Raw genomic sequence first — 19,094 nt, 5'->3', positions numbered from 1 at the left:
TGAGGCTGTAGGTTGGAGCAAATTGCAGGAGGCTTCTGCAAGCCAGAATGCCACTTTAAAACTAAAGCCTGCTTTGGAATGTGAAGGTGTCAGAGATGACACTAGCCTGTGAAATCACCTCAATTAATGGATGAGCCTGGACCATCCTGCACTTCCAGAAACCTGGCAGGGACAGGAAGCGATGTGTATGCTATTAGGAATAAGGAAAAACAAATCAGAAAACTAAAGCAGCAGAGGCAGACATTTTTGGTAGCAACAACAACCATAAGCAAAGCATTGCCAAGCATTACCCTTTCCTGACTCCTTGGGAAGTGTGATCACTGAGGTCGTTGGGAAGAACTTGTATGAGAAAGGAAGGCAGTCCTCAGTTTGGATATGGTCAGCAAGGACATCCAGCTTGAGCAGTCCTGCCCTGCATGACAAGAGTGTAGTTTCCCCAGTGAAGCTTTTTGTTCAGATTGTTTAAGGATGTAATTAATCAGTTCCTTTAATCTTTTGAAGTTTATTAAGCATAAAAAATAAACTTTCCAGAGCAGGAGAAAACTCAACCCTAGGCTTTGTTAGAATAACAATTGTTTCAGGGAATGTCAAATTTAAACTCCCTCTGTAGGAGGGCACAACTCAGTAAATTGCCAAGGAGCTCTGGTCCATTGCAGATGCAGAATTGGATAAAGCTGGGCGAATGTTTGTGAAAATACTATTATTCTAAGCAGCTTAGAAGAAAGAGACATTAAAAATAATCAGTGGACTTCAAAGGGATTCACTTTTCCCCTAAGTTATATTTACTGAGTGTTCCAGCTTGAGTATCAACTCTTGAGTCAACTCTTGGTAAATGATACTAAGGCTATAAAGCTTTCCTTTTGAAAATGGAGACCATGCTTCTTAGTCACATCAGGATGTTTATAAGGGGGACTTAGAGTAGTCCTCCTGCTAAGTATGGCTTTCATTTAGAGTTTCTGCACAGCATCACTGTTCTTAGCCAAGGCTTCAGGTTCTGTATAACCTTGCAAGCCCAGCCCAGGTTATGCTTGTCAGAGGGTCGGAGCACAGACCACAGAGCAGCTTCATGCATCTTCATTCCCCCATTCATGAGCTTGCCAGAGGTTTGCTTGCAGCAGTCCTCAAGGGATCCATGATTTTTTGGGAGCTCCAAGGAGGCAAGGGCTGTCTGGCCATACCTCTGTCCTCTGTCTGTTCTGGTCCTGAGGACTGGTGGCATATGGGAGGCAGAGGTAGCTTCCCATCCAGGCATTCCTCCGCAGCAGGATACTTGGTCCAACTCTCATTTGATTTTTTGGGTTGCATAAAGGAGCATCCATTCATATTCTCAGGATGTGATGTTCTTTATGGCTCTTTAGGACTCTGGTTCTTCAAGCACTTTAGTAGTAATGATAAGAAGTGTGGGTAGCGTGGGGAAGAGACAGCATAAGAACTGAAACAAAACAGAATTAGGATGAACCTTACCATCATATGAGTGTTTGTTTATATTTAAGTAATTCGCTTGTGTGGAATTTAACTTTGAATTGCTTGAATCCTTGTGCTGGTAGTCTTTGGGTTTATTATAAAAGACAGAAAATAAATTAGTGAATTAAGTCAGTTCATTTAGCTTTATATAAGGTTTAAGATAAAACACTTTTTTTTTATTCCCCTGAAGTATCTATATATGCAAACTATGCTCAGGTGCTAATAGTGAGTTAAAACTACTGCTGTTTTCTGGAGAACTTTGCAAACAATAAATTTGAAGAAATTGTAATGTTATGAAATGATAAGATTCCAGCCATGCTTTTGGCTTTGGAGAATAATTTCTGCAAAGGAAGTGTTTTCCCTTTATATTAAGCAAAACAGAAACACCTCTTACCCTGTAATATTTAATGATGGTAGCTATCTCCTCGTGTTTAGATTAAAATTACAGGCCTCAGATTGCAAGTTGTAATATTTGTTCTCTTCTGATTGCTGCCTTTAGCTCCTCAGTAAATGCCATTGACTGCTCTGTGGGTAACTCCAAAGAACCCTTCAGGGCTGAATACGTTAAAATCCATGGCATTCCACAGCAAATGACAAAATTCTCTCCCAATTGCCCCCGCAGTTTTCTGCTGGCCTTCTTTATGAGCTGCTGGCAAACAGAGGTGATATGTTGTGCTTGTCCTATTCCTGTTTCTCTTCCTGTTTTAAATATAGCAGAATATATAAAATGATGAAGTGGTATTTGGAAACAATCCTTTTGCCAGGTTTTCCATCCATTATTCTGTATAATCCTAATTTCTGTACCAAAAAAAAATAAAAACAGAGTATGGTATGCAACTCAGTATGTTACAAGATGTTCATTTTCATCAGTATGGTCCAATAAAGTACACAAGTCAGATATTAACACTTGGAGTACGTTAGGATATCATTAATATTTGATCTATATATTTTACAGGTATAAATGAATAAAAATAAGCAGCTTGTAACATATATAGTTATGGACTATGGTTTTGTGGATTTACAGAATTCTGTGGTGGATTTCAGTTTTGCAGAAGATTGATTTTCTCTAATTCAATTAAAATAACTATGTAATCATTATTTGTGCTGAGTATAGTTTGAGCTGCATTTTCATAATTTACCATGGGATTTGTCTGCATAACTTCTGGTGGTTAATGACCCTCTATTGATTGAGATTCTCTTTTGTGAGTCTTTACTGCTTGTGACTTGATAATGAATCAATCAAATAATTCCATTTTAGAGAGAAAGAAAATAGACAGTGTTAATTTACAAAAAAAAAAAGGACCCCCAAAGCTCTGTGTACTCTATATATTCTGTAGGGGCTTTTATAGTGATTGTAGTATATGCTGTTCTGAAGGTGTCACATGTGCATTTGTTGTTGAACATTTGTGAACTCAAATGCTGTAGAATCTGCAAAGATGCAAGATTAAATTTTCCATTGCCATTTTTACAGATAACAGCCCGACGACAATGGAAACATATTTATGATGAATTAGGTGGTAACCCTGGAAGCACAAGTGCTGCTACATGTACTCGCAGACATTATGAAAGGTAAGATAACAAATCTGAAATGCTTGTTTAATGATGAAAAAATTAATTTGAGAAGCTTTCAAAGCATTTTATAAAGAATTAGAGAAAAAGATAGAGAGTTTTCTTAAAGATTCAGTAAATATTTCCACAAGTTTAATCAGATAATCCATTGTAATTTAAACCAGAGTGTCTATCTCCAGTGACTAAATAAATTTTAAAAAGCATCTGATTTTTCTTTGGTATAGATCTTAATTTTTGCTACAGCTTTCCAATAAAGAATCTGAAAAATTGAGGTAAACATACTCAAGGAAAATAAGAAACAGCAGCTAATTGATGCAAACATTTTTCCTCTATCATTTTTAGGAGTACCAATTTAGCAAATTGTTATTTTGATCAAAATAATGGGGTGGCCCATAATGCAGGGTGCTGTTAATGTTGTAGGTCATGCCAAGCATTGCATTCCTCTTCTTCATGGCATTCCTTCCCTCCTCCCTCCCTGTGAGCTGCTGCCAAACACTCTTTCTCTGCAGCCATTGTTGCTGGTCAGAACTGTTGAATTCTTATTCTTCCCATGTAGATAATAACTTCCAGGGCTTGTGAAGCCAGCACACATTGAATAAAATACTGGAGCTGGAATGTTACTTTGATTTGGCTTTTAGAAACAACTCTCGAGGCTTCTTCTTTCCTTTTCTTTTTTCTTTTATCTTTTTTTGTTTGGTTTTTTTTTCTGTTTTTTTGTTTTGTTTTGTTTTCCGTAGACAAGTAAATGTGAATAAAAGCTCAGCAATTTTCAGCTCAGATAAGTAAAATTCCGTCTCTTGTTCCTGGGCATAAACAAGTCACTTTGCTGGGCTCGGGAAGAGACTGTACTTGCCTGTGCAGAAGGTGGCACAGCAGAGCTGTGTTCAATGGGCAGTTTCTCTCCTTATCTTAGTGCCTGATGTGTTGGCTTCTCGAAGAGAGATACTGCCATCCTCATGAAGGGTAGGAGATTTGATCATGCTCCTTTACAGGGGACATCTCCAGCAGAAGGGCTTGGGTGCACAGAGGAGTTGCATGTAATGAATGCCATTATAAATGTTAGAAGCTTTCTGGAGATTGAGCCAAGCAGCAGAGTGAAGTGAGTGAGTTGCTGTGCACATCAGATGGGGCCTTTCCCTGCCTTCATATTGCAGAAAAATGGTTTTATTGACTCATCAGATTGTGGGTATTCAGCTCTTCCACTGCCATCATTATATCCCTGGGAGTATCAAGAGCTTCCTCTTGCACCCATGCCAGGTAATGGGTTTCCAACTGGCAATCTGGCTTTTCCCTTGCCAGATGTTCTATGTGGGATGCTGTTTGACAGAGGAGACCCAGGCATACAGAAGCTTTAGGTCTCTGTGGGTTTGTGTTGTAGAGAGCATTGCTGAAAGCCTAGAGTCGCCGAGAGCGCACATCTCTTGTAGTTGTGGAAAAATTAATGAGCCATTCACAAATACTCCATGAGCCCCTGTCTCTCTCTTCTGCTTTCCTGACAATGTTCAATGCTAGTGGTTCGGGGTCTTTTTATATGCAAAAGCCTTGCATTGCACTCCCATGCATAGAGACCCGCATGTGACTAACTCAGCAGTTTCTTGGGCATGCTCTGAAGTGCCACAAAATCCATTGTGCTCACTGAAAAGCCTGAGCAGACTCCTGATGCCTTCCAGATTGAAAAGCCTTTCCAGGCTACCCAAAAGCAGTTCTGCTTGAGTCAACCTGGTCAGAGGACAGAGTCTTCTAGTTTGTGGTTAGATTGGTCTTAAACTGGAGAACTCAAATCTGAGTTCATGGATGCCAGTCTATCATGTAGTTCTGAGTTAGGTGTGATATGAGGCAGTACATGATTTTCCTCATCCCTGACAGACTATCAAAAGATGGCATTTGGAGAAAAAAATCTTGCAGAACTTTTAGGTTAACCCTGAGCTTACCTAAAATTTTCTTCACTAAATCTGGTCTGAGAAATCAAAACAAGTATAGAAAAAACCTCAGTAACTTATCCAGTCTCTACTTTTCTAGTGTTAGATGCTTTTTTTCCATCACAGGAAAGCTGTATTAAGCCTCAGACTTGAAAAAAACTAAATGAGATTGTCATGGTTTGTTTCAGCTGGTAATTCTAACTACAGCACCTGTAAATGTAATGCTCATTTATTGGCAAAGAGCTCAGATGACATTTAATCTAAAACTAGAACTGCAGTGCAGGAATACACACACTCATGATTCAGGACACACATACATTTTCAAACTTGAAACTCTACAGCTGTACAGCTAAACTGGAAATTGAATTAAACTGGAAAGCAAATGCTGAGTAAATCTCCCGATTTTTCCTTTCTGAATCCCACTGGCCTTTCCTTGCATACTGGAGGCAGAACAGGCAGTTCCCTGACTTCACTGGCCCTTCTGCTGTTTGACTTAGCCTTGCCATTCATCTCTACAACTTGATCTCAAGGTCATCCATATTGTGTTAACCAGCTCTCTCCCAAGAGAAGCTACTGGCTATTTGCATCAGCTTTAGCGTATCAAGGCTGTTCAGGTGGCAGCCGTCTTTCGGTGACGTCCTTAGGATGCTGAGGAGTGGAATGGTACATATATCCCAATTCAGGCATTGCCATCACTCCTTCCTGCCCTCTCCTGTTTCCCTTAGCAAGGTGGAGTTTTATACACAGTTTCAAAGGCCAAAAAGAGGGGGAAAAAGCTCCATTAACAACAACCAAACAAACAAAAAAACCCGAACACAAAATACAAGCATTGGAGAAGGTAAAACTGTCCCTCTGTCGACCGAATCCAATGAAGAAATACTGCTTTCTCTAAAGGTGTTTATAACCTCTGCAAAGCTACCATGTGGCTGTAGGTTCATGGTACAGCGGATGGCAAAACCTGGAACAAAGCCAGATTTAAAGGCCTTGGGGAATTTATTGTTCTGCATCCTGCTGTTTGGAGCAGGGCTTGGGGTGGTAACTGCTGGTAGAGTGCTTCAGTTGGGGCAGTGTTTTCTTTATTTCTGTGGTAAAAGGGAAAGAAAGGTTTTGTGTGCATTTTCAACTGATTCATTTATCATTAATATAGTTCATGTTTCTAGTAATTGTTTTCATTTTAGAATAAGGCAAGGCTGCCAGCATTTCAATAAGTATTATTTGTATATTAGTTAGACAACTTCTGTTTTATTAATGAGTATAATAATGAAAGTGCAGGTTTCTGAGTAGAAGCAATGGGGTTTTTATTTAAAGCATAGCAAGTCATCCTATAATGCCAGTGAATGTGTTATTGTCATGGCTAGTCTGGACCTGCCTCTGATTGGGTTATTCCAAATAAGCCCAAGCACTTCATAAAAATGTCTTTGTCAGCCTAGTTTTCCTTCCAAACCTATTCATCTCTGTCAGTTTTTAATATTAATACCAGCCTCTTGGCTATAGTCCATTAGGACTGTACTTAATTGCTCATGTTACAGATGATTACCAATAAAAAGCATTAATGTTTTCCCATCATGGGACTGTTGCTCTGTGCATGACTTGGACCATGCAGAACTTATAAGGTGTTGTTTTGGTCATTACTTTCTTCATTTGTGTTCCTCTAAGGCACTTCCCTTTCATGATCACACAAAGCCAGAGGTGTGTGTAGTTAGTATGAGCTGATTGAGCCTACGCTGTTCCTGTGAATCTTACAGCCCTTGTCAGTACCCTACATCTCTCTCTCTCTTATCAAGAAACCCTCAGAAACAGCTACTTTTCTGCGAAGCAATCTGCTCCATACTGTCTTCCCCTAATAATGCAGATGTGGTTTTTGCATGCAGGGTTTGAGGTTTCTTTTCGCTTTTACACGAAACACATGATCAGCAGCTTTAACTTTCTGGAATGAGCACTAGGCTGTATTTCTGCAATGCTAATGACGTTGTTGTTGTTAGGGATTTTTTGTAAATATTACACCACTGCTCCCTCCCCCCCCCCCCCCCAAAAAAAAATTTAAGAAATAATTAAAAAAAACCCCACAACCAAAAAACCCTACCTGCTAGTTGGCGAGATAAAACAGTTCCCAGTAAAATACATTGAACATAACAGAAATACTAGTAATTACCTGCTGGGACCTTTTTCTGTCTCCAGGTCTGGCTGTGATTCATCTTGGTTTCCTCCAGAGCAAGTACTGTGCACAAGCTGTGCAAAAATACACATGGGCTGGGGAATTGTGGTGTGCAATGGCATGCAGTAACTCTCCTTTGCTTCTCTGGTGGACAGACATGTCGCTGTTGGGAGGCATCCAGCAGGCAGCTGGATGGTGCCATAGACAGTAGCTTCCTGGCCTCTTTTGGTATTTCAGGAAGCTGGACTCCCTTGGGGTCTGCAGCAACGATGGACCCAGAGAGCCCATGGCCCAAGTCCTGCTCTTCAGCAGCATGTCTCCTGTTCTGGCCCTCACAAGTTACTAGCATTTCAAAAACCAGTCTGTCCTGGTCAGACACAGCTGGAGAGGGATTTATTAGGCCTTGTGCTCTCACAAAATTCAGGCAGTGAGTGGGGAAGTATTCTGCAGAGACACAGTCACCTGGAACTTGGGAAGGAGCAGGTAGGTGAGATGGGTTGTAGTTCTTCACAGTGAGGCAGGGTGCCTGTGCCCGCACTTTGGACACTGACCTGCAGAGGGTTTTATTCTGGCTGTGAGTGTGGCCCCTGGGTACTTGCAGAGAACCCTGCACATCTACCTACCAGGGGACTAAACTTCAGAGATGCAGTGTCTTTTACAGTTCAGAGCCCATTCTGCTATTTTTCTTTCTAAATCTCTCACATAAAAATTATATATTATCAGAAACAAAAGGCAGGTCAAAATGGGTCCCCTATACAGTTTCCCTTTAACAGCCATAAAGTCTGTCTACCCTGAGGATATTGTGCAGTAATTCAATATGCAGGAGAGCCCTGTGTTCCATGCAAATGCTGTTTGGTTTTCTAAAGTGTTTGGATAACTTTCATAACATGTAAGCATTTCTGTGGAATTTTGCAGGAAATAACAGCCAGTTATTACAGGGAGCAAAAAGTAGGGGGCTAGTATAGCATCTGCGTGAAATTGCTTATGGTTATCTTTTTATACATACTGTAATTAATAGAAGGTTTTGATTTGCACTGTTAAGTGTGAAAACATCCCCAGGCAAAAATTAATCAAATGTTATGTCATGCTGTAAACTACAACTACCTCTTTGTTTGACCCAAAAAAAAAAAAACTTGCCAAGCAACAGTTTTCTCTCCTTGTTTTATTTTTGTCTTCACCCCACTTCCCTGCCCCCCTCACACTTTAGCCAGTCCCAGACTCCCAGAAAACTTCACAAGTTGCAAATTGTCTCCATAGTTTTCCATCAAGTACAAATTTAAGCCTGAAGATAGATGAGGTGTCTCAGTTCTCTCTTTATTTTCCTAGGTTTTTGGTTTGGGTTTTTCTTTTCTTTTTGATAAATAACAAGAGGTTTCTACTTATGATTTTCTGCCCTCAGGGCTCTATCATTAAGATTAAATAACTGTACTCTCAAACATACCACTGAACAAACATCTTTTCAATTATGTGAGTAACAGATGCTTTAACAAAGGAACTATTGAAAACTCAGAAAGCTTTCCCCCTCCCCAAAATTTAAAAAGTATCAGATGACAGAGGAATGTAATTGTTTAGCATTAAAACAGATCCCTAGCTGTCCTTTCAAAACATCTGAGAACATGCTTTTTTTTTTTCAAAATTTCTGGGGTTTCAGCCTAAGCGACTTACTGGCCAGCGCTAGAGTCAGCAGGAGTCCTTGAGTGCAAAGTGCTGGACAGTCGGGCAATGCCTTTAAGTGCCTGCAAGCAGATGATCTCACTCCTGGTGGGGAATTGTTTTCCCACCAATATCCTTTCTTTCTCCCAGGAGTTTGTCCCAGCAGAATTGGGGCATGCTGTGTGCTGCCCAGTTCTGCTGGGTGCACTGTCACCCGAGCAGAGAGGCAGGCGCTTGCCAGGCGTGCCTACCATAAACATGTGCCTTGGCATTTACTGAGTTCTGAAGCCCTGCAGTGCCCAGAGCTTTGGGGTCCCAGCACTCCAGCTTAATGCTTGGAGTCAGTCAGTGTCACACATGGCAATCTCATTTCTCGATATCCAGGAGTAGGGACAGACTCGACATAAGGGGACAAGCCCCTTTTCCTTGCTGGGAGCTGAGTTGCCTCAGGAGCATGCTGCACAGTGGGAGGTGTGCCATTCTCTTTTGCAGGAGGAGCACCAGTGAGGAAGCACCAAGTAAGATCTTTACCCTCATATTGCCCAGTGGTGCTGGGAATCTCCACCTTGCACTTCAGGATTTTGTTAACATGAAAGAGAATGCCCCAAGTTTGTTCAGCTTTCTGCAATATAGATGTAACTCTGAGCTCCCAGGGAGAGTCGGCCAGATTTTGGAGATCTGCACTCCACAGGCAATGCAAAATGGCATCTGTAAGCTTGTTCTGAGCGTAGGGACCAAGCATTGCAGGGACTTCATGGATCTACCAAATAAAATGCATGTTTGCCTTAGATGCAGAAATGGTGAATATGGCCAAAACAGACTCTTGTAGTGGTTTTGGTAGAGTGATCTGGGGAAGTTGCTCTGTGCCCACCACCCTTCCTTTGACTCTTTTCCATGCAGTAAATCTGAACCAAAGGGAAAAGACTGGAGTTGTTCTTCTCTCCCTGCTGAGCCCAAGGATCAGGAGTGCCTGAGCTTGGTTAGCTGGGCTGTGCAACTAAATCAACAGCTGTGTTTTTAATGTCGCTAATTTCCAGCTTACTTAAAACGAAGTGTCTTTGAATTCTCTTAGAGCAGAGCTGTTCACACCTTTCAGCAGTAAGCCATTCTCATTACCCACCAGCACTCCCAGTGGGCTGTGAGGAAAGTTGTCTTGAAAGGATGAAAGAGCCATTTCTTTAAGGTATGAAAGTTCTTTGGAAAGAAAATTGAGCTCCAGCATATTTTGTCTTTTCTGATAAAATATGTGCCAGTTTTGTACTTCAGACAAATGCAAATAACGCCATTGCTATTGTGTCCTGCACAAAAGCACGTGAGGCTTCTTTTCATAACCCCTGCATTGTACAATGCAATCCAAGGAAATTAGACTTCAGGAACACACTGCTTCATTTCCTCAATGTATTTTATATTCCCATTTTGGAAAACTAGCTGAGACCTTAAAGTTTGGGTTATTCCTCTCCCTTATTTGCTGGGAATGTGTCACTGGTGCCCAGGAGAGCTGCCGCCTGTTCCTGGCTATCCCCACCAACTGATTGTTGCTGAAGGTTTTCCGTCTTGTTTCCCTTGCCTACACTGGACCAGTGCTCTAAGATCTATCCTTTTGAAAAGTAACAGGATAAAAAAGACAAGGCTTCTCTTGGGATCAGAGCTCAGGCATTCCTCTTGGTCCCTTAAAACAGCTGAATGTTTTGCCACTAACTTTGTAGGGGAAAAGAATCAGGTCTCTCTCACCGAGGTTACTGGTAGGGGTCCGTTTTCACCACAGGGGCTGTCCCAGCCCTGCACTCAAACCCTCTGGCTGCTGGGGCTGCAGGCAGCCCTGCCCGGCTGCTTTGAGGACATCCTGGAGCAGATGGGTGCCGTCTTGGACTGCAAAAACCAGCTGTCTTGACCCCAGGTCTGGCAGTGCCTGCAGAGGAAGAGGTTGAAACTACCATGGCCCTACATGCTCAAGAGCACTTTCCAAACTCCTACCACTAAAGAGACCTATTGCCTGAACCTTTTCAGCATTTTTGAAGCTCTAACAGCTTAATGTTCTCATGATTTACATTAGTATCCAATCCTTGCATAATCTCACTAATCCCTTGGCCCCAAGATATCCATTAGCAGTGAGTTCCATGGGTTAACTGGTTTCTGTATTCATTTAGTAGAGCAAATTTAAATAATTTTCCATTTCTGTTGCAATTAGCCTCCTTAACCTGGCCAAGCATGTGAATGGGGCAGCATCTCCCAAGGAGTGGGCTTTGGTTTTTTAAGGCCTTCCAAGATTATTCTTGTGGCTGAGGGGCTCCAGTGCATCCTGTTTTATGTTGGGCTTGGATCCCTGGAGGAAGTACAGTGATGTCAGTGAGAGATGTGCTGAAATATTTTATTCTGCCAGAAAGAAAACAAAAAATAAACACTGAAACAGTGACAGTAAGAAATACTGTAGGGGCTGTGCTGAGTTGCCTCCTTCTCTCCATTACCCTGTGTGTCCTGGGCATATGGTTCCTCCCCAGTCTCAGAGCCCCCTCATATGCATACACAGTAGGGAGAATTAAAGAGGAAACTGGCAGCCTTAGCATTTAATTTCCTTCCTCTTTCTGGGCTGGTCAGATCCTTTGCATTATTGTAACTGTGTTTTTTTTGCCATGCCTATAAATAGATGTGCTCTCATGTGTCCTGTGAAGCAAACTCAGGCCAAAAAAGTAATTCATTTTGAATAATCAATACATGTAGTGGTTACTGGCTCAGATGAGAACTTGTATTGTTCGTTCTGTAGTTGGGAAAAATAATGTTGACTAATAAAGATTAAGGGCTTTTATTTTTTCTTTTTATTAAATGCTAATGATGAAGACATGTTTGATATACTGTGAAGTACATTTCTCTAATGTGAAGTTTCTGCTTTTTGCTGGGAAAGAGATTCAGTCTCTGGAGGATTTTAGAATTTGTAAATATAAAATTATCTGCTTCAGTGTTTTTTAAAAAAAGGTTGGCAGAAAGCCAGTTTACTTACATTACTGTAATAGATTTTCTGACCTCTGACATCTGCTGCAGAGCAGTACATTGAATTTTTCATAATATCAGATGATGCAGATCTAAAAATTCAGTACACTGCACCATTATTTAATTCAGGACATACTAAAGGAAAATCTTTTTTTGAGTAGCAATTTACACGTGATTAAACTTAATATTGCTGATTGTAATAAATCAGGATTAGTATAGTAGTGATTTGTTAATATAATTTGTATTGATTTTAAGTTGTCTTTATTTTTTTAAAAAAATTTAAAAAAGGAAAAAGACTGGCTTTTCACAGTGACTGAATTTAATAAGAAGCCCTGTGATAGCAAAGACTCCCCTACTGTTTCTGCTCTTGGCTGGAAAATATTATTCTTGTGTTATTCCAGGAGAAAAAAAAAAACAACCTCATGCTGCTAAAAATCTGCTGCCTGTGGAAAGATTTTTTTCATACACTAATGCTTACATATTCTATTTATGTTAATTGACTTATAAATAATACATTTTATTAATCTTAATATTAGAATCTTGGTCATGATAAAGACCCTTTTATTTGGTCTTCTCGCAGGCTTTGCAAGTAAATATTCTTTAGACCACAAAATATTCTCCCTCTTTTCCTTTTTTATGAGTACTTTTATACTGCCCCCCTGTCGGGAGCTACAGGCACAGTTCAAAGTGACTGAAAACATGATTGTCGTTTCTCACATACAATACACTTTATGTATGTGGATCCAGTTTTTTGGATGTTGTCTTTACCTCTCCTTGTGCAAAGATTGATTAAATCTTACCTGCACTGCAAATATTTAACAGAAAAAAAAATAATCTTGTGCTGGTTTCAGTCTTGTCACATTCTGCTAAACTATTTGGCTAACGACAGATTGCATTCTTCCAGTGTTGGGCAATATTGACCTTAAATTGGCTAAGCCAGCTGCTTTCATGGCATGTGAGCCGGCTGCTTACATGTTGTGAGAGCTATATTAGTTTTATTACTCCTGTGCTATAAAAACTTCTAATAATCAAATGATAAGATCATATCCTGTGGGTAATTATGTTGTACCATGACAGGATAACTGAAAAAGCATTCAGTGAAAATTGCAACTGACAGAAATCTCTACGTGAGGAGGCAATTGCTGGTGTTGCTCAGCTCAGTTCACCTCCTTGGGGTCTCGCAGCCCACATTCCTGCCTGGCTCCTTGCCAGCTGCCCCCAAAAGCCACCTCAGTTGGCCCTCCTTTGAAACGAGGAGGGGAAAATCCTAGAACAAGCTATCCTTGTGTTTTGACTCAGTTTTACCTTAGTCATGCCGCCTCCTCGATACACAAAACATTTAATTCCAGATTTCCTGCCACTGGCTCCAGGCCACTGACCGGCTATGTGAAATGTATTTTTACTGCTGTCAGCCTGCCAACTGCTGAGCTCAGTGAAAAATAACTAAAATGAAAACCTTGTACTCCCACATGAACCCTTAAGATCAGAAAAGGAAATTTAAGCCACAGTACTAATTAGCACCCAAGCTCATTTTCTGGCGAGGTGCAGAGGCAGGAGGAGGAGGAGTTTGGGTCCCACGTTATCCTACAAGGCTCAGCAGAGAGCACGTGAGCTGTGATTAATCACATTGGCCCGGGCCTTGCTCCTGACCTGGCTGTAACCACTAGGTTAATCACTTGGTATCTTCCAGGGTAAGGCTTGTTCCTGGGACTGGGAGCATCTCTGTCTCCCATGAGGCATCGGACAACATCTGAAACCTTTATGGATGGAATATGTAGATTTTTAATGGGCAACGCGTTCCCATGGAAACAAAACAAAGTCAAACACTCCCCTTGCAGTGCTAACAATTACTGTAATAAAATGTGTTTTTATTAAAAGTGACTTTAAGTACTTAACACATGGCAGAGCAGCCTCGGCACTGCCCTATGTGAAACCCAACCTTGCCTCTTAAGTGAAGTCCAAAATGCTTTGTGCGGCGCGGGAAGGAATTCGGTGTTTTCACCAATATTCGTGCTTTGCAAGTGAAATGTAGCAGCCTCAAGTATGAACAGGATTATTTTTTCTTCTTCTGCTTAGTTATGCTTTTTATTATATAAACATTACCTATAATATTACAGTGGGAATCAGGTATTTGGCAACAACATATTATTTTGCTAAGTTTGCATAGAGGGAGCAGTTTCCAGTTTTAGCAGCTGTAACATGTTTAAACTCAGTTTGTAATGGGATCTGAAGATGAATATTCCCTGTGGGCTCTGCTTAGCTTCATTACTGGAACCCTGCCAAATTCAGGGCTAAAAGGTATTATTCACGCCTCTTTGCACATACCATGTCAGAGCATGCTCAGTTAATGAATTTTGTTTCTAATATAGCATAAATTAGGTTTATATTTTAACATAATTTATGTTGTATTTTATTAAAATGTAAAATATTATGATCACGAGCAATCTAATTTTGCGCTCTTAAGCCCAAACTGTGTTTGAACATCTAAGTATGTAAATCAAAATTGCGTGCTTAGAAACTGATTCTAGGATAACAAACGAATATCTGAACCAAAGAGGTTTCTGCCTTGGAGTCTGAGATTAAAGATAATTAAGGATTCCTGATATTTGAGTAGATTTATGTTGTTTATAAGTAAAGTACATTTTCTTCATAGAGTCAACTTGTCTTTTTTTTTTTTTTTTTAACAAATCATGTTTGCTGTATTAGTGTTCATATTTTTGAAGTCTGAGTTTTATATTAATCCCACAGTGAGTCATTAATCATACTAAAATGTATTATAAAAACTTTAATCACTGAAGTTGAAACTTAGATTGTAATGCAATCCCTTTTAATTATATCAGTTATTTTTCCTTTCAGATCAAGAATTGCAAAGGGAAAACAGAGATTAAAACTCAGTGTGTTTGATTGCTTTCAGGGGAAGCATCATGTTTGTGTTTCTTCCTTGTGTTTTTAATGTGATTTCATGCACTTTGTGGCAGACAGCTCCAAATGAAGAATTCCTTCATATTTAACTATTCTTCTCTGCCCTTCTTCCTTTGAAAAGGCTCTCTGGCAAAGGGAGCATAGTGACTGTCGCTAGATGGGTGCCTTGCATGGATGAGGCTGGGTTGGTAATGGTGACGGCAGGGTGGGTGCTGTGCCCACCCCATAGGGTTTCTGCAGCCCAACTCTCCTGGCCCCTGCCACATTCCTGCCACTCATCTTTGCAGTCAAGGAACCAACAGCCCGGAAATTATGTAGCTGTTACCAAGTCAGCTTTGGCTTTGTAGGTGTTTTCCTGGGGCTTGCTGCATGTGTTAAAGTCAGGGAGGGAAAATAAAAATAGGTGGTGGATTTTATTTTAAAATTAGTCTAAAACATAGTGGCTGATATTCTTATCTGGTACAAATTGGTGTAGCCACAAAACCACTGTGAAGTTACTGACAGCTAGTCCACACCAACTCCAAATGCACTGAATTTATTCCACGTGATAATCTTGCCAAATAAATTTATATTTTATACATGGATTTATACTTGGATAGATGTAGAGTTTAAACTGTTGCTTTTTTGTGGCATGGAAGAAAATGGATTTATTAAGTAAACTGTTCATAGTAGATACATTTTTATTTTTTTTTGCTAGAACAGCAAAACCTGATCAATTAATTGTTCCTTAATCCCCTAGATTAATCCTGCCATATGAAAGATTTATTAAAGGAGAGGAAGATAAGCCACTGCCTCCAGTGAAACCTCGAAAACAGGATAACAGTTCCCAGGAGGGCGAAGCGAAAACAAAAGTGTCTGGAACAAAACGCATCAAAAATGAAAGCCAAAAGAGCAAGAAGGAAAAAGATAATTCACAGAAACCTCAAGATGCATCTGAGGTCTGTTGCTTCCCTGCTTTTCAGTTTTTCAATTAAAAATGCAGTTTTAATCACATGAAATCCAGTGATAAAAAATATCATTTTAAACTGGAGAATTCCAACCAGTTGGCCTTTTAGTTTGACCAGCAATGGAAATTCAGCTGTTGTGATACTGTCTGCGCTGGGATTTTGCTGGGCTGCAAATGGCAGCTGGTTTGCTCCATATTGCACAGTGGGGATGGCAGAGGACCAAGCTCTGGATCTGACTAGTACCAGTTCTGCTCATTGTATTATACAGTGGTCACCATTAACAGATCAGCAGCTGCCAAAGGGAAACCACACAACTACCACAGTTATTTCCTAATCTAAGTATAGGGTGCGGGAACCTCTAATAGTGTTGATAATACTGTGGTAACTGTTGGACACAGCTGATTTTTATTATGGTAACCTCTGGATCAGCCCTTCTGTGCTCACAGATGTATTCATGACTATGAGAAAGCATACTTCTCCCTAGGATTTTTCTTATATTATATTAAGTTTCTTTTTGAACTAAAAGGTCACATTTTGAAGGAACTACCTTCCAAACGCTGAGATTGACTTCCTCTCCCAAGCTTTCAGCTGTGGTTCGTATTCAGACATAATAAGTTCCTATCGTGTCACTCTGCTTCACATGGGCAGGCCCCAGTTTCCACATAGAGCCACTTTACTTGCAGGCATAGGACAGCCCTGTGGAAGAGATTTTATGTTCACAGCAAAGGGTAAGGTTGACAGCAGAACTCATATTTGTCTGCAAATAAGAGTAAATTTCAAGTGTTGTTAAGTGATACAAAATCAATGGAGTTTTTGCTTCAGTGTTATTTAAGCACCTTTCTTTGCCCACTCTGTCCTATGCCCCACTTGCATCACATGTGGAGGGGGTGAAGCTCCTCACACACAACACCTGCAAAACATGTTGCTTTTCGTGTCTCAGTCTCCCGGATCACAGCAGCCTTCAAGGCGTTGCAGTGAAAGTAAGCATTTAAAGAATGTCGAAACACGTAACGTGCCTGGCAGACTATGGCTGCTCCTTTGACCTCATTGCATCTGGCAGGTACAGAAGTCCTGTTTCTAAACTTGTTTGGAAATTTTATTTAGTTAGTTATCAACAATCCTCCTCCTCATTGTTTTAAAAAAACAATGCAGGACCTGTAAACACAGATGCCTCTGAAACTCCATGTACCCAGTTTTGAGAACAGAAAATTTGGGGTGTTGTGTCCCACTACCTCTTTAAGTTGTGCTTACAAGGACAATTTAATCTCCCGTCTAAGGAAGAATTTGTGTTTTAAATAACAGTACCATTAATATCTAATTTAAGAACAATCCCCATAAGGACTATATTTTTTTCTTTCATTGTAATTTTAAAGTAGGGGGAATCTTGTTTGGTTATTAAAAAAAAAACAAAACAAAACAAAAAAAACCATTGAGACGAGAGTGTGCACAAACATGCTTCAGTCACTGGAAGGTTGCAAGAAAAATTGCCTAAAGCAAGGAGAAGTGAAGTGAAAGCTTATGCTCCCTTCCCTTGTCATTCCTTCATCGCCAGTTATTTATTGAAGGTCTTGGATCAGGAAGACACATTACACACTATCTGTATAACTGCTGCTAAGACCAACATAACAAGTCAGCAACAGAGCAACAGCCTACACTTTGAATTTCCTTGCTTTTGTTGTTCCCTATCTCAAACTTCCTGCTGTTTAAACTGAAGTTATTTTTGTGTGGTTTGCAGGAAGAGTTCTTAAGCTGCACTTATTGGAAATGTAGGGCGCCTAGACAAGACAAAAAAATTATGCAATTATGGCAGTTCCCTATTGTAAAATGGTACCTTTGATAGCAAAATCAATGTCTCCTCCCTGGCTGGGGTGGAAGACATGTCCTGCCCCTGTTTGATCAGAGTCGGCTATTAGGGACCTTGACCTCCATGTCAATCACTATACAGGTTGGTGATCACACAAAGCCTGAGCAGTGAAGGAGCTGCAGGGTGGATGCTTCAACCCTGGGTGGATGTAGGGCTCCAGAACTCATCCATGTTTTGCCGTATGGAGGGCTCCATGCCCAGGACGTGGCACTTAATGGGGGTAGTAGGCAGGAGATGTTCACCTCCTTTGGGTGGAGCAAAATCCAGGTCTGCTGGAGGCAGGCAGAAGGTTGCTTGTCTCTTGCACTGCAGCCATGCACTGGAAGTGGAGCCCCATTCTTGGGCCCTCATCCAGGGACAGCAGTGATGGGGTATTGTTCTGAGGGAGAGCCCTATAGCCACCACACAAAGGTAGGCAGGTCCCCAACCAAGCCACCGTTTAAGCCATTTCTGCATGTAGCCTGGAAACTGTGAGCTGGAAAAGCATAATCCACTTACCAATGAGTGGTCTTCTCAATTGCATGTTCAATTCATGCACCCTTAGAAGTATGCAGGGAGAAAATATAACTTCAATTTATTAGGATTGCATTTGCCTTTGTGCTCTTCGCTTTTTTCCTGCCATCACAATGACATTGTCAGTGTAACAAGACACCAGACAAAATGCTGTTAGCCTTAGACTGCACATTTCCTCACAATAGCTGAAACTTCAGTCAAAGTATTGCTTAACAGAAACAATGTACAGTGATTAAGTATGATTCTGTTTTTTTTCTCCTCCCTGCTTTGCTCATCTGTCTGGTATTTGCCTGTAATTTTATAAGCTCAAGAGACTAGTGATGGTACTTTGTAAAGGACCTAATGATGGTATTTAGCTGCAAAAGTCAGCTATGAGTTTAAAAAGAGGAAGCTGGGATGACTAGCAGACACTAATAGGCCAACCAAACAGGAATATTTAAAAGCAGCTGTGAAGAAATAAATCTCTGAGAGGGTTAGATTCGTTAGGACCATCTCCAATTCCCTGCTCTTGCGATAGACCATGAAGCAGCGTTTAGATGATAACTTTCTCGCTGCATCCTATCTTTACAATGAAGGAAGAAAGAAAACAATAATAATAAAGGAGTCACACAATGCTGCTGTTTTATGACTGTCTTCTACCATGACATATCAGAGGAGAGTGACAGCAGTTTTGTAAAGGGCTGTCAGTCAGCTGGATCGCAGATGGGATGCTCTGGTGACCTCTGCAGGTCACAGTTCAGCCGGCTACATAATGGGATGAATAGTGTGAATTGTGCACACACACTGTATTAATGGGGGAGCAGAACGAGCCATGGTCCCATTGACAAGAACGGATAAAAGCCATGTTTGTAATGGCAGGCACACACACTTACTGAATGTTGACAACTTCATTTTAATCCGTTAATAAAAAAATGTGTGTCCTAGTTAAGCTGTGGCAGTGATTTCCTGCCTACAATAGGGATTTCTAGTATGCAATTTCTATCATTTTCACACTTTAATGCAGAACTGGGTGTGAATGATCTCCTGTGTGATCACTGAATTTTAAGATAGCTGTACTGGAGAGACTTTAGGGAAGGAAAAGCATAGGAATAGTGGTATTTTCT

General features: G+C 40.6%; 2 protein-coding genes across 4 annotated transcripts in view; one reads left to right on the top strand and one right to left on the bottom strand.

Annotated features, from left to right (window-relative positions):
- The window catches only part of RTKN2 (rhotekin 2), a 122,506-nt gene that overhangs the window by 15,811 nt on the left and 87,601 nt on the right, over nt 1-19,094 (bottom strand). The window lies entirely within an intron of this gene.
- Nucleotides 1-19,094, top strand: part of ARID5B (AT-rich interaction domain 5B) — a 116,788-nt gene that overhangs the window by 91,474 nt on the left and 6,220 nt on the right. For all 3 annotated transcript variants that reach the window (XM_088168782.1, XM_014882327.2, XM_088168781.1), the window contains 2 exons: nt 2,936-3,033; nt 15,407-15,605. In XM_088168782.1, coding sequence (XP_088024908.1) covers nt 2,936-3,033; nt 15,407-15,605 — 297 coding nt within the window. The remainder of the gene's footprint in view (nt 1-2,935; nt 3,034-15,406; nt 15,606-19,094) is intronic.

This window comes from Sturnus vulgaris, chromosome 8, assembly GCF_052056855.1.
Source record: "Sturnus vulgaris isolate bStuVul1 chromosome 8, bStuVul1.hap1, whole genome shotgun sequence".
In the NCBI taxonomy this organism is placed as follows: Eukaryota; Metazoa; Chordata; class Aves; order Passeriformes; family Sturnidae; genus Sturnus; species Sturnus vulgaris.
The sequence above is the reverse complement of the archived record's forward strand: the minus strand, read 5'-3'. Positions and strand labels throughout refer to the sequence as shown.